This window comes from Corapipo altera, unplaced genomic scaffold (genome assembly GCF_003945725.1).
Source record: "Corapipo altera isolate COAL_440 unplaced genomic scaffold, ASM394572v1 78, whole genome shotgun sequence".
In the NCBI taxonomy this organism is placed as follows: Eukaryota; Metazoa; Chordata; class Aves; order Passeriformes; family Pipridae; genus Corapipo; species Corapipo altera.
The window spans coordinates 2,995,328-3,011,482 of record NW_020884904.1 but is presented as its reverse complement, the minus strand read 5'-3'; the positions used below and the strand labels follow the sequence as shown (position 1 = coordinate 3,011,482).

Here is a 16,155-nt window from a genome sequence, read left to right as displayed (position 1 = left end):
AATTCTTATGTTCTTTTGACCCTACACAATGTAATAGTATCAACCATATCAAACTCTAATGAAAATGTATGTGAGGATGATCAGTTCAAATGTTACATTTCAGGATAAAGTATTTCATATTGACTCTTGAAATGCCATGACTAAAATGCAGAATGCCATAAATTTTAGTTTTTAACTGTCCTTTCTAATGGATAGTTCGAAATCAAAATGAATGTAAGAAAGTTCTTTTAATCACATTGTAGCAGATGGGACAGTGGTACAGCTGTGTAAGCAGAGAGAAGGATGCCTAGAAGATCACAGCCCTACAGTTCAAATCACTGCTCTGGAAGCAGGGCATGGTACAGAAATCCCAAAACCAGCAACAACATGAGCTTGAAATAGTGCAGTGTGATGTGGAAATGTGGAACCACGGACTTGCATCTGAAAGCAGCACAGCAATATCTGAATGGCTTCACATCAACCTCTCAGCAGCACTTTTAGTTTGCATATTGTGCCTTGCTGCTGCAGCTGTACTGTCACTTCCAGAGGAGGAAATTTCTACAGCACACAGACATGCTCTGATCTGATCATGCTTAAGTAAGTTTTGTGATTTTATCATGATAAAGCAGTAATAAATCAGATTGCCAAGCCCTGTTTAGCAGTAGCAGAAGAAAAGACAAGTAGCAAATATTTTTCTGTTTCTTGTGCCTAAGTTAATAACCATGATTTTGTGACATTGTCTTTGTGTTTCCACTGTGAGGTAGCTGAAAGGTACTGGGTTTTCAGAATATAAACAGCACTACTTGAAAAATCAAATTCCTTAAAGTATACTAAATTTGGCGTTGAAATGGCAGTGTGAAATTCTTTAACCCGATATGCACTAATCAGATTATCAGAAGAGACTCTTGTCCATAAATCTGCAAAGAAAGATATCGAAAAGAGGCACCAGAAATATCTGATAGTAGTAGAAATTTAGATACTATAGGACCAACACCCCACACTCTTCAGGAAAATCTAATAATATGCATAGTTAGCATTTCTTGCATAGAAGAAAAAGCTGCAGATAACAGTAAATTCCACTGAGATAGTTCAACTAGTAAAATAATTTTATTCTATTTTTTAGAAGCAGGATCACATTTCTATTGAAAAAATAATTTTGTACAGTAATCCTCAACAGGGACTTGTCTGTAGAGTTTAGCTTGTCTGCTTGTCTGGCTGTTAGCCTGAGAGGTGAGTAAAGGAATTGGAGTAACTGGGAATGGCTGGCAGGAGCTCATGAATCAGTAACAGCTCTAAACAGCTCCCACTTCACAGCCAGCCAGTTTTGTAAACACCTCACCCAGTAAAGTAGTGTGTTTAGTATAAACTTTTATTCCATGTCTCAACTACTGCAGATGAAATAATAAAGACTTTAGCAAGCAGAATTCACAGCAAACATTTAATAAGAGAAGTAACTTCTCATTCATTTGGTACGAAAAATGCTAGCTCCAACACAGACTGCTGTCCCCAGAGATGACATACACAGAAATACACAGTGACATTTGGGAGCATTTCACAAAAGCAGCCATCATTAGCACCTGTAGCACACCAAAAGCAACAAAACTGGTTACAAATACATGCAGATGAACATGTTTACCAGTGATGGACAGCATGGATTAAAAGGAAAAATTATGTTTCTATCCTAATTTTGCGTAGTAGCTTATTTTTTGTTAGCAGTATCTAGCATTCATTATTTAGCATATACTACATTATTATGACTTTCCGATGTGACAGAAATCAATTTTTCCCTGTTCACTAACCTTGACAATAATTATGGAAAGAAACTAATTGACTAGGTAACAGTATTTCTTAGCTATTTTATTAAAGCAGTAGGAATACTAAATACTCTTTTCCAGAATTAATTTTTTGCTGTTTAAAATTTTCACACTGAAAATTTTCTATGTATCACTCTGTGTTAGATCAGTGTCACTGCATCATACATTCAATGGCCAAAAAATTCCCAAACAAAACAAAATCACAACACTGAACTAAAAAATTAAAAATGTTGTTAATGCAGAATCAAAGTTGTCTGTCAGTATCACTTTAGAATGTATTAGGATATTGTAGCAGCTATGAAGATGGTAGAAAAGAATGTGCTTTTAGGACACAGAATACAGTACCTTGATGGACTCTTTCCTTAGTTGCTGATTTGGAATTTGAATGAGTGAAACATTTATCTCTGTACCCAAGCACTGGCAGATAATAGTTAAGACAGAAGGAGGAGGAATGGAATGCACATTGCAGCGAAACACATTGCAGGAGAAAAGAAAAGGGTTACTTATTAATTTCCAAAGGTCTAGTATATATTGTATTTCTTTAAAGTACATGATTTATCAGACAGCACAAATCTTAGTCATCACAAGACAAAACATTAATCAAGCCACAAAATCAATATAAAATGGGAAGGAAGCATTCATTTATCAAAAAGGAATAATTTTCATTCTCATTGCAATAGCTTCAAACATGTAGCACAGCCATCATATGCTTTTCCATAATTACAATACCAAAGGAAATGCAGCAATTAAATAATTCTTATTGAAAGCTTCTACCCAGCTGAAAGTCAGCTTAATTAAAAATCCCAAACTTAATGCCTTTTATAAAAAAACTGTTTTAATCTAGGTGCATTAAGTGCACGATTTGTTGGACCTCAAAATCAAAGCAGAGTGAAAGACATTTGTTCTGTGCACCTACAAACATTTTTAAAGGACTGTGTACAAGTACATAATTTAGAAAACACATAATATCTATCACACAAAGAGATTTCCTGTCCCCTTGCAAAAATTTTCATTTTCTGCGGGAGCCTTATATGTTTATCAGTGCATATATCTTTGTCTCAAAAATCACATCAACACAACCAAGTTCTTTTAAATCAAATATTCTGTTGAAACATACTGAAAATGTTAATGTCACTTGCTATTAATTCTCTGAGATGTGTCTGTATTTATTAATTATAAATATCCTAGTATTTTTTCAATAACAGCAAATCATACTCAGAAAACTTTTTATTCTACTAAATTACACAACGATGCCAGGTAAGAAGTGATGCTCTGTAGAGCCACACTATATTTATGAAGTAATATAAGAAGAAAAACTATGAATTTTGAGTGAACTTGCAATTTTTATGAAAGATATCACCCAAGGTATTGCCAAAAGAAAGGTCCAAGAATGAAATAAAATGAAATATAATATTATGAAATATAAGTATTTGAACAAATATTTCAGATCAAAACCAACCTGACTGGGCTTTGGGCAGATACTTTGTTACAATGTTCCAGATAAAGTAAAAAACCACATTGACACAGACACAAATATTCAGAACAATTGATGAGTATTCAGAACAATGATGATTTCAAAAAATGTGAAATACTGCTCAAGCACTGGAATGTATCTTTTAACTTAAATTTTAAAATAATGTGTATTAAAAATACACTGTCTATAGCACAAAAACCAGAAAATGTAATTTTCAGCTGGTGTATCATAGCTGAACCTGGCTTTTGAGACCTGGTATGTGTGATAATTTAAACAAGGAAAGAAAGAGTGATCCAGAATCCAAACCACAAAAATACTGCTATTGTATTTTGTACAGTGTAATACATAATCCATGGCTGCTTGCTACTTCACATATGAAATATAACCAGCCATGAAAAAGTAGTAAGAAACTTTGCAATAATGAATTTGAGAACAATTTTAAAGATTTCATACACTTTGTGTATTTTGTAATTTCTTTTAAAAGAATTGTGTCAACTAATCTAAAAAACCTAGTGTTTACTTCTCTGCAGGGAGATACTCCCTCTCTTTGTTCCCTCTTACCCTGTCAGCTTCTCACCTTCACTAGGGCTCCCACTATACTTGTCAAACATTCCTGTGTTTCAGCAAAGTCCTCACGTATCCTGCTGAACTGTGAATAGACACCTTTCAGATATAGAGAGCAGGTGTGGCATCAATCCAGCAAGACACAAGATAACTTCTCTGCCCTCTTCCTGATTACTGCTCAAATTTAGCCAAGAGACTTTAAAAGTCCAGCAAAACAACACGCCTGTGACCTAATACTGCCTTGAGGCTCCTTTTTTCTTTGCTGAGTAGCAACAAACTCATCCTATCACACTTAGCACAAACTCTAATCCTAGAAACCAGCAATAGTTATTTCAGTAATCCTTTTATCTTCAAAGGACAACTTCCATGCAGTCAACCAGCAAGCTTTCCTTTACTTATCTGGAGCACCTCCTCTGCCCCTCAGCACCACTTCACTGTTGGCACTTTTGTCCCAGCACAAGGGGATGGAATCCAACCAAACATCTGCTGTCAGCTACCCAGCATTTTCACTATTTCAGTGCTAAGGTTGGGCACAGCCATCACTTTATCTTAACAACTGCAGGCACTTTCTCCCCTGCTCTCTTTGGTCCCTAATCATTTTACCTAGCCAGCTAAAATCACTTTGTTTTTTCATCTCCAACTACAATACAACACAGTAACAAGACAGCGAGCAGGGAACATACACAACACTTTTATATATGAAATATGTATATACTATGATTAATGAAGATGCACAGAATTTTCTGGTTTTTGGTGATCACCATTTCTTCTCCTTCCCTTCCTCTCTTCCCTTCTGCTACAATTCTCACATCACTTCTCTATACAGCTCTAAGCATTTTCCTTTCTTTTTCCATTTCCCCTCCCTCTTACATTTTTCCTCCTTTCATTTCCTTAATCCCATCCATCTCTTTTGGAGGTTTTTCTCTATAGAATTGTTTTATCCTTCCCCCTATGAAGCTACCTGTTTTGTACAACACAGTAAGATTTAAGTAGGAATAGACCTCAGCAGGTCAACGTAGGTCTAAGTAAGGTATCAAAAGTCTAGTCCTAGGTATACCTCTTAGATGAGGTATCAAAAAGGAAGAAAAACAACTGTTAGATGCTTAGAAATAATTTTAAGAGGAGTTTTCACGGCCAAAAGGTAATAAATCAAATATAAAATGTTCCCTTTTAGGAAATAGATGAATCCCTATATTAACAAACATGTATTTAAGGAATTTGGAGCACTAATTTAGGCATATATTGCAGATAGAAAAATCATAACAATTTCATCAGACTAGAAGTGTAAAAGTAGTGTAAAAGTATTTGGAATCCACTTAACAGAATGAAAGGTTTCTTGTAGAAATGACACTGATGAGCCCCTGTACCTGAGAATAATTATTTCCAAAGAATGCACTGTATCTCCCTACTTATTATGCCTGGTCACATAATTAACTGCTACCTAGAGTAAAACTATTCAGATGGATTATTTGCAACTTTATGAAGCATCAGCTAAGCTTCAGCCAGCATACTGGAATGATCTGCAATTGGAGACTCTAAAGTGTATTAAATGATAAAAGATGCATTTTCAGGCAACACATTTTAGACAAATTAAAAACATAGATGAATCCTAAAGTATTTAGAAACATAATTCCTCATCGAATGCCTTATTTTTCACTAATTCGAACATGAAACAAACTTTATTTCAATTGTAAAGGTTTTGAACAGAAATTTCACACTTAGATAATGTTGTGAACTGAGGCTAATTTGTAATTTCTATTTTGTTGTTTCACAGAGCAATGAATCAGTAAGAAGTATAATTATTTCTATTTCATTAACATTTTTTTTATCATTTAATACTTCAAATAATAGACTTTGAGCTAGTCTTACTAACCTCCTCGAGAAAAGCTATTGGATACATTTACATCCAAATGTCCTGGCACTACCTGCTTAAACACAGTAGACATTCTTGAAGCCCTCGTTTCAGTGCCTAAAGTCAGCCAAAAAAAGAATAGAAGATTAAAAAACTACAGCGTTAACCAGACTAACACTTATCATAACTGATAAAATGCCCTTTTTCACACAATAGAGCTAATTCTTGCCAATTTTGTACTTGAGATTTATTTTTTAAGACAAATGTGTACATTGGCAGCAGTATGGAGGTGTTAGATACAGCTAAGCAATCAACATATTTTATAATAAACGAAGCAAAGCATGCACACTTTGGGAATGGTGTTACTTTACATGAAAAGCCACTGTTTGGCAGTATTAGGCCAATTACAACCAAGTAAGACAAGACAGACACAATTTCAAGCTACACAGTCCTTTCTGACACCTTGGGTTTACCTTCACATAAACCTTATCAGGTTTCATCACAAAATAACTGAAATAAAACATGGATTAATTTCTTGGTGGTTTCACCTAGGCATAACTCAAATTACATATTTTGAAAGAGTTTTCACTGCGAGAAAAGCTCTATTGGGAAATTACATTAGAAACCCACTATGAGTATGCAACACATAAAAATGCCTACATGCCTTCCATTGCTGCTGCAGCTAAATAGTCTATCTGTTCATATAAAATCTGAGCTTGCAATCACATTACTGCTTCATTATATGAAATAGAGCAGTATTTTGTGCTCTTTTCAATCTGGCAGTCTCTTATTCAATATGCAGTTTACAATGCGCTTAATTTGCTGTAAAGGACTTTACTTTTTAGTTTTGCTCCTTCATATCATGTAATTATTGTATCATAAAAAACAAACAAAAAAACTAACTGGAAAGTTTTGGCATCTTGACATTCTGGAGAACTTTATTTTATTTGTTCCAGAATTGTAATAAATGACTAATGCCTCAAGACTGACCATCATACTCAAGTGAATTCCACCAAAAACTATGACACACAGGTGGATGATTGTTTACTGTCAGACTAATACCAAAAATATTTTGGGAAGGATTATAAACATCCTTTACATACAGAAAACACATTCACTGAGGCTAAGACTGAACAAGCTATCTGGTAAGTCTAACAACAAAGAAACAACAGAATTCATATGGGACATTAAAATAACATCCTATCAGAGAAAACTCATTCTTCAACTTAATCACAGAAAAGCACTATACAAACCAATTTTACCTGGAGACAGAGCAATTGCTGGGCTAACAGTGAGAGTATTACTGCCATTCATTTTGCAGTGGACGGATATCACATTCAGAAAGGCTTGTAGGTATTTTTCCTGTTCTATACTGCTTGAAGATTCTAAAGAAGCAGGAGCTAGAGGCACAAGAAGAATGGAATACATTAAAATACAAAAAGACAATTTAGAAATACACAGAATAGCAAAATAAAAGGCTCCTTCTGTAAAGCAGAGCATTGAAAATGTCATAGTTTGTCTCTCAAAGGTTCAAAAAGCCTTCAGCTGTTCATCACCTGGCTGCAGAGCTGGACTTAGCAATGTTCTCTTCCACACAGAGCTGAACTTCTGAAACCTCATGGTCAATACTTAAAATCCACCATTAGCCAGTGATGAAAACAAACAGTGAAAATAATGTAGCACTCCTTTCACTCCCCAAAGGAAAAATAACATTTCTAAGTTTGTACTACTTGTTAGCAAATTTCAGCCTTTGAAAACAATGTGCAGACAACAACAGACAGAACTGTTTGTTTGACAAAAGTAAGTTGAAACCAGACTCAAGAAGCTCTTCCTCATTCCGGAAAAGGAAGGTTAGTTATCTGTACCTGGAGGTTCCTTGAGATACAGTGCCCATTCACTGAAGTTCATGTGTACCAGACACTGGTGTTCATACACTCTGCTGAATTTAGAGACATCAATGGACACAATCCACATGTCCTTCAGGTACCCTATGCCCAGAATCTGATTATTTCAATGGATTACAGAAGAGAGGAAAGAGGATGGACAGGGCATGCACACCTGGATTATACACCTTAAGGGATCTCCAATGAGGAAAAGTAACACTCCCGTTCCCCAGTGACAGTCCCCCAGCTCACCAGCAGGTAACTTCAGGAAGTGTCTTCCCACATGTTTGGGTAACTTGTAGGAGGGGGGGATGCACTGTTGAGAGAACCACAATCCCTTCTCTGAAAACCCCTGAACAACCCTTTACAAGAATGTTGTTTCACATGACCATAGATCTCAAAAACAGAATCATTCTCCAACTGTTACCAGTGTTCCTTAATTTGCTGGAGACATGGAAAAGGACCACTTCAGAGAAAGAGAGTGGTTCCAAAAGACTGGATGAAAGCAAAGCCAGAAAGGAAAAAGAGAGTTTAAGAACAGAGGGCAGAGAAACAAAAAGCAAGATAAGAAGGTACGATGCCTTGAGAAAGTGCTGAAGTTAAGCAGACAGTTCACTTAAGACCATCTTAAAACTTAAGAAACCACTACAAAAACACAGAACGAAGGAAAAAAACCCTTGAAAATAAGAAAAATAAAAAAACTACACCCATTATGCCCAGATGCAAGGACTTTAAGGAAGGAGAGGAGATGAAGATCAAGTCTTGTGCCATACTACAATGACAAAAAAAGTATCCAGTATCAGTAAGTCAGGGTTTTTTTCAAATGACTAACAAAATTTTTAGAATTCTTGTTTATTGCAGCCAGCTCTGGACCTACTAAAGGACAAAAATTTCATAGCTGTTTAAACAGAATTTAGTAGCTTGACCACAAGAGCCAAGATTTAGAATAAGAGATAGAGTCAAAGAATTTGACTGAACACATTTTGACAAACAAACACGGCAACTTGTAAATCGTGTTCTCCTATGATGATCCAATCATACTCTATGCTGGAGACTAATAAGACAGTAACCTAATTAGCTGGAGGTGGCAAAGGAAATTTCATGATAGCCCTGTTAAAATTACTGTCTGAATTGAAAGTACAATTAGGAAGTGATTAGATAATGTACATGCTGTTTCTGCCTGACCAAGTGGAAACAGCCTGAAGAGGAACATTATTTTCTCTTCAACTCCTAAGTCTGGAATGATCTCTGGGTCTCCTAGTCCTTGAAACAATGCCACAGAAAGTCAATTTAGGTCTAAACAATTTAGTTAAACGAAAGGAAATGAAATCTCTAAATGAAAGGATGATGTCCATACCACTTGCACTTACAAAGTTTTCTTTTCTGAAGAGTGTTGCATGTGTTTTAGGAAAAAGATTCAGAAGACAAACAGTTTGACTTATATGAAAGTCTGTCATTGAACTAGCAGATATCAAAATTAAAGACTGAGAGTAAAAATGTCCTTGTGAAAGATTAGAGATGGAAAATTTGCCTTTCATCCTTACCACCAGTCATCCCATCACACAGGGCTTAACAGCAGTATAAAGAGGTGAAAGACTACAGGTGACTCCAAAGCATGAAACCCCTACTGCACAGGTGAACTGGGTTTTCTATAAAATGACTAATCTTTTAAGTGTTGTATCACGAAGGTCATTACAGCAAAATGGATTTAAGCATTTTCCATTTTCCAGGAAAGAAATGCATTGCTTAGCAATGCAATAAGACTGCCTCTCTGCTAACATGTGCTCTATTATGCCTGGTTGCATGTTGCTCCTAATACAGTCCATAATCCAGCCTGCATCAAGATAACTCTTCTCTTGGATAATGTACTACATACAAGAAACAGAAATGGTTTTCCTACAGGGCAGCTGACCAAGACATTGTAATTCAGGTGTAGAATGTTTAGAACAACATCAGAAATTTAGAACTACAATGCTCTGCAACGAAATTCCCAGAAAGGTCAAAGTGTATTTCAGAACTCAACTTTCATGTATCAAAGGAACTTTTCAAAGACCTGTATACTCTCCATTCCATATTCAAACATCTGTTAATAATCCTTTCAAATACAATTCTGTTGCACACGTAGTTTAGTTCCAGACAGAAATTCAGTGCTGTGCGTAATTTCTCTAAAAAATATGTTCTGTGCTTCTTATATAACATATGGATCTCCAACCATGCTTTGAAAACTTAAGCTTAACACAGCACGTAACAGGAGATCACAAAAATGTTCATTGAATTCCAGCAGGTCCTCTTTGTTTCCGTGTATCAATCCATCCTAATAAAATCCATCCTAATAAAAATCTACTCCTATGAAATCTCTGCTTAGGAAGGTATGAATCTGTCAGCTTGAATTTAACTTCAGATTATCATTGCCCTCTTAGCTTGCATCATAATGCATTTTTCAATATTAACTTTCCTTCATTGTGCATAATTCCTACTAAGGCAAACACATGCACCTGTGTATAACTACTTTTGTTCATCAGTTTTGTTTCACCAGGCTTCAACTTCATTTTGAATAAAATAATTATCCTATAAATATATTCCATTTTCTGTGCAGTACATTCCTGAGGAGAGTCTCCATTTTTTTCCACATTTGCAAACAATCTAACTCCAGAAGCGAGTGTCTCTGTCAGATATAGTTACTGTCAATCAGTTTACCTACTGCCTAATATTCTGCTGGAAGTGTGGCAATGGCAATATAAAAGACCATAAAAAAACTAAAAAAGAAATCACCTACAAAAGCAATAAGATCACACACAGGAAACACATTTTATTGGGTCAGGTTTTGAAAATCTTGTTTGGGAAGGCTCTCTTACTCCCATGCACATAGAAATGATAGCTACTACAGAAAACATGGAGGTGTTTGTATTTATACAATTTCAAGACTATTCCTGCACATTTTTTTCAATTTATTCTGTCTGTACCAGGTTAAAGATGCCTAGCCAGTATTTCAGCTAAGATATCTGGTATTAAATCAGTGTAAGATTAACATTTGAATTGCCATGCTTAAGATTCACACCATAAGCCTGTGGAAGAACTGGTGTAGCCATTAGCTTTGGCAGTTGCTGGTAGTGCTGATATATTTCATTAATCCTTTCAACAAAAATGCCATATATAAATTTAAATTCATTACCTTGCTCACCACTCCAACTAAAAAATGCCCCCACAAAACATGGAAGAGGTACACTGAATCAATGCTACAGCAATGAATATTCAGCAGATAATTAGAGATTCACAAATTACTGTTAACAGCCAGCCCAGATGCTGTCTATCGTAATAAGTATTTTTCTAATGGCTCTGAAATCATGAGATTTTAAAGGCACATTTGATACAGATACAAAACCTCATTATGTCTGATATAAACTGCTCTTCACAAGTAAGAAAAATGTGGTTTTCATAAAGAAACTCTGGGAGGGAAAAATTCAGGAGGACTATGTAGAAAATATTTAAATCATGTAATCTTCAAACTACTTTTATGTGACTTGCATATAAATGTACAGTATGCTTGTTATAGGTTTTGAAAAACTCTACAGAATAAACTTCAGTAAAGTCAGACCTTTTAATTATGCTTTAGTCAATACTGGGGTGAAACGAGGACAGAGGAATTCCTTTGCTCCCTTAATGAGAAAAATTATGGCCTAATCCTTGAATAATTTCTAAAAAACTATTGGTTTGATTGCAGAAAATACTGACTCTCCTTCTTGGCATGAAATTAACTCTGAAAAAATTATCAGCATATGACATGGAAATTCAGGCAGTCTTAATAAGCATCCTAAACACTGCCTGTGAATAATGAAACTCAAATAATGCTCTTTTCAAAATTAATGCTGCCCTAATATTACATTCTGAAAAACTAACTATTCTGATAAATCTTGTGTTAGTCCAGTCTTGATCACACAAAGGAAGAGATTTACTTAATGCAAAGACTCCAACTAGAACCTTTCAAGTCTGTGTTTTACAAAAGAAAGAAATTAAACTAGTATTACAATGAAAAACATGAGAAAAATCAAATAGACAATGATATCTATAACATTTTATGTAGTCCTCTATTAAAAGTGACACCATACAGTTGTTACATAAACCATGTAATGGAAAAAGTTAATTTAAGGGAAACAGGGGAAGTTTGCATTGTACTTAAGAGATATCAGATTTTACTGAAGACTTTTGGTATGTCTGTAATCTCTGTCCAAATTATTCACTGACATTTTTGAACCACTTTCATACCATTCAGGATCTGCTTCTTGACATACAGTAATTAATAATATCAGATAACCACTCATATCCTGAGACTTCTGATTCAATCGAATCACTGATTTCCTCCAGAAAAGTAAGTGTTTCCATGTCAAATTCTTTGTAGAGAAAGCCTAGCTGCATCAACTCACCTGTAGGATGTGTGTTTTGTGATTTGAAGAGGCCCACAACACTTTTTCCATGAAAGCCCCCCGACCTTAGCAGAAGAGTGCTGTTTTTAGTGTTCTTCCAACAGACCACGGGCAGGCGGTTGTGTCGGTAACAGCGAGCCACTCTCTGCAGGCTGTTGTCCTGGACAGTCTGGGGGACCACCAGCAGCCCAGGGTAACTGCAGGGACAAGAAGGAGGGGAAAAAAAATTGAACAACAATTAAAACTGCTCAACGATGGGAAAAAAAAACCAAAACACCAACCCAAAATTACAAGCTGAAAATACATCTTAATGAAAAGACGCCTTACCTGTTGGAATCATTTTATTTACTACATAATTTTTAGTTCAATCTCAGTAAATACCTTAATTTGTAAAGAAAACTGCATCTTAAATAGAACTTGAATTCTGAACAAATTGCAAGACTATCACTATTAGTCACTTTCAATTTAAGGTTACATTTTATTTGGCAGTATTTTTCTTCTTAGTGTATCTCTTATCTGTACTGTAATGAAGCCATATTTTTAAGCATGACAGAAAACAGAATTTTGAGGCATGCAAATGATGCAGTAGTTTTGTTTTGACACTTGTATATGAAATATGAGAATTGAAAGGAAAGAATGTTAGATTGCCTAAAGTATCACAATGAAAACAATAGTTTTTGGTTTATGGTAAAATACATTTAAATTTTACAGTCAGATTCTTTGGAACACTGCTTGAAACTGTGTACTTTTAAAAACACTACAATACAGGGAGAGATTAGGAAATTCACTGATGTAATACCTTTAAAGGTGGAAATCCCAGCAAGACTGTAGTTGTGTTCACGTTTGTGAAAGAAGGATTCAAGGAATATGAAATATTATTTTCTACCTCCTCAAAAAAAAAAATCAACTTCAGTGCCAATTTCATATGTTAAGAAGAAGCTGAGACACAGGGAACAGTTACTGCTTACTAAACAACTTCATTTCTCTATAATATACACTGTTCCTGTAAATTCAATTCTTTAACATTTGTTGAACTGCACTCAGACAAAATAAATGTACGTGACATTTACAGTCAAACTTCATAAAACGCAGTAACCAAACTAATATAGCAGTAGATTAGTATTTATATCCTGAGATTTTTAATCTGCTCAGATAATAATTACCTTTTAAAAAAAAGCACCCTGTAGAATATTAAAACACAGTGGTTTTAGGGGAGGAAAGAGTTGTCTGCATAATGTTCAATGCATAATGAAAATGCATAGATTTAATGCGTTCATCTGTACTCAATGGTGATTAAACAAAAACAGTACTTTAGATAAGTCATAAACCAAGAAAGAATCTAGTATTTTTCTTCTGCGTCCTTCTTCCACGAAGAATTGGTGATTCCATTGTCCATAATGAAAGCAATGACTAGTCAAAACTGGCTCTAGAGAATGCAAATGTCTTTTGATATGACTCATGCAGATATGCTTTTGTATTAAAAAGAATGTTTGTGGGCCACGGTAGTAAACTACATCAGCTTTCACAACAAAAAGAGGAGTTAGTGACATTCATGTGGTAAAACAGAGTGCGTGACTTTCAGCACATGACGAACTTTGAAAGCAGATACTTTCATGAATTTAATTTTAACACGTACTTTTTAATTTGAAGAAAATATTTATTTATAATTCTTTCTGAGGCTTGCTTTTTTATTTAGGAACAGAAGAGACTTTAAATACAAATATATTTATGCAAATATACATATACGTGTCTCTACTTTCAATTCCTTAACTGTGTCGGTAAACTCACCTCCTGCAAAGTGAATACATCCTGTTCAGTGCAGTTATTCTTAAGGATTCTGTTTTTGAGCGAGAAGAGTTACTGCTGATGGTCCCCAGTCCCAAACGCTGGTAGTCTCTGAAACAGGCTTTTTCTACTAATTGCTCCATTGTTGATTTTTCTGATGCTTTCAGGGTCCCACCTGTGTGCATTTCGCTGTCGTCTGAAACTGAAGTTAAAAATCTTTAGGAGTTTGTGACTGGGGAGGCCACAGGTACACAGAAAACAGTGCTACTTTCTTCTAAACAAAATATTGTTCTGTCTTACTCTCAGTGACAAGTGGCAAGAACTACGACATACAAACCACAGTTTATAAAATTCATAAACAGTAAAACAGTATCTTAGGAAACCTGACTATATCGCGCAGTTACCTCCAGCACCTGTGGCTGGCATGGCTGACATCTCTCTTGCTAAAATCCTGGAAAAAGTCATCTCACATATTCATTTGAACCAAAGACAGATAACATTTATTTACAAATTTACAAATTCTTTGGACCGCACAATTCTGTTATTTTTAAACTATCTTCCAAAGAGGTATGATCTCTTAAAGGCTTGGTTCGACTTAAAAAATGTTTCAGTGTTCTAATTTCACAACAGATGACTGTTGGTTTCTTAATGTCTCTGTTTCAATGTCAAACAGCAGCTTCTTCAGCCGTGCACATCAGCTGCACTTCCCAAAGCAGAAAAACCTTCAACTATGAGAGATAAAAAACTATGTCACAAGTTCAAACTACTCTGAAATTCAAGTCAAGCAAGGTCTTTGTACAAAACCTGCCACCTGCCTGTTAGTGACACTTCTCAGCTATTTCCAAATGCTTCTGAAAGCAGATTTACTGCTCACAGCACGTATCAGTTACTTGCTACCACCTCAAGCATTGAAATATGTGCGTATTTCTTCAAGAATGATGCCCTGGAAAGTATATAAGGATTTAAATTTAAAACAGTACTTTATAACACTGGAAATTAAAATTATAAAAAAAAAATATTATGATATAATTACAATTTTACTGGCAGTAGACAACATTCAGAATTTACAGTAGTACCGATACAAATTTTTTTTTCTGTGTATCTTAGCATAAAAGCTGAATGAGTCATGTTTTTTGCCCTTTCAGCTCATCAAACAAAATCAAAAATTCTCTATTTGATCTAAATAACAGAGTTTAATACTGTGGATATCTCATCTTTTTCCTGTGTTTTCATATTTGTCATGGTAAGAAAGAAGTTGCACAACATTTAAAGTATAAAGTATACTAATGAGAAACAAAATTAAATCAGTTTTAGAAATAATTTTATTTTTGGTCATACAGAAACTTGGTATTTAACAGATTTCAATGGAAAACTGTAACTGACTCAGGTGAGGTTGCATTTTTTGAAATACTTTTTTCTAAATATATTTTTCTCTCATGAAAGCAGGTATACTGGTGATCAGAATTTGCAAAACACTTTCCTGTGCATAAAAAGCTAGAGATAAGAGCTCATATCAATGTCCTTAACCTGGAGAGACAACACAATATCGTCAACTTGATTTATTTGATTTTGAAAAGACGAGGGATAAACCCTCTCTTTTAGTGTTCTTGAGATATGACTATTTGCAAAAGCAGGTTTTGCAGTCTCTTTTATTGAACACACCAGTATGATCACCTATAGGAAACAGAATTTATTAGTGATTTAGAGATTATAAACTCTGAAAATAAAATGATGAGGAGGAATTGGAGGGAAGTTAGGTGTTCACTGGCAACAAATAATAACTACAGTGTCCAGTTTTGGAAATCACATTGTAAGTTACATGTGGACTAGTTTAAGAAGTCTGAGAAAAGAGCAGTGAAGATGATCATAAGCCTATCAAGTCTAATAAACAAACAACTGTAAAAAAGAACTGTGGATATTTAATATCCAGAAAAGAACAGAGAAATATTACAACAGGCCATAAATACATTAAACTGCAATCAGAATGAAGGAATTCATCTCTTCTATATGTATACAGAGGCAGAGTAAGAAACAAAGGCATCAAATTACAGCAAGATGATGTTTAGTCCTGAATATTAGAAAGTTGCTTGTTTTCCTCCAGTATTAAGGATGGTTGTAGAGTTGTGAAACCTTCATCTTTGAAAGCTTCTAAGAAAAAGTTAGGTAAACACCTACAAGGAACAGTTGACGTATGTTGATCTTGCCCTGGGGCAGAGAGATGGCCTAGTTGACCTCTTGAAGTTCCTTCCAACCCCATCTTTAACATTTCTTTTTTAAGACAATGCATCACCTGCTGCAGATAGTTCCTGTTTGACTCATTGTTGGTAAAGCTGCATAGTTTCCCATACTTCAGTTTTTGAGACTTGCAAACAAGTCAAAAACA

General features: G+C 35.1%; 1 protein-coding gene across 5 annotated transcripts in view; it reads right to left on the bottom strand.

Annotated features, from left to right (window-relative positions):
- SBF2 (SET binding factor 2) overlaps positions 1-16,155 on the bottom strand; it is a 258,173-nt gene that overhangs the window by 30,193 nt on the left and 211,825 nt on the right. For 2 of the 5 annotated variants that reach the window (XM_027651189.1, XM_027651190.1), the window contains exons 26-30: positions 13,776-13,974; positions 11,988-12,184; positions 6,946-7,083; positions 5,705-5,800; positions 2,139-2,210 (exon numbers count right to left, since the gene is read on the bottom strand). In XM_027651189.1, coding sequence (XP_027506990.1) covers positions 2,139-2,210; positions 5,705-5,800; positions 6,946-7,083; positions 11,988-12,184; positions 13,776-13,974 — 702 coding nt within the window. The remainder of the gene's footprint in view (positions 1-2,138; positions 2,211-5,704; positions 5,801-6,945; positions 7,084-11,987; positions 12,185-13,775; positions 13,975-16,155) is intronic. The other 3 variants (XM_027651191.1, XM_027651192.1, XM_027651193.1) reach the window with 2 other exon arrangements.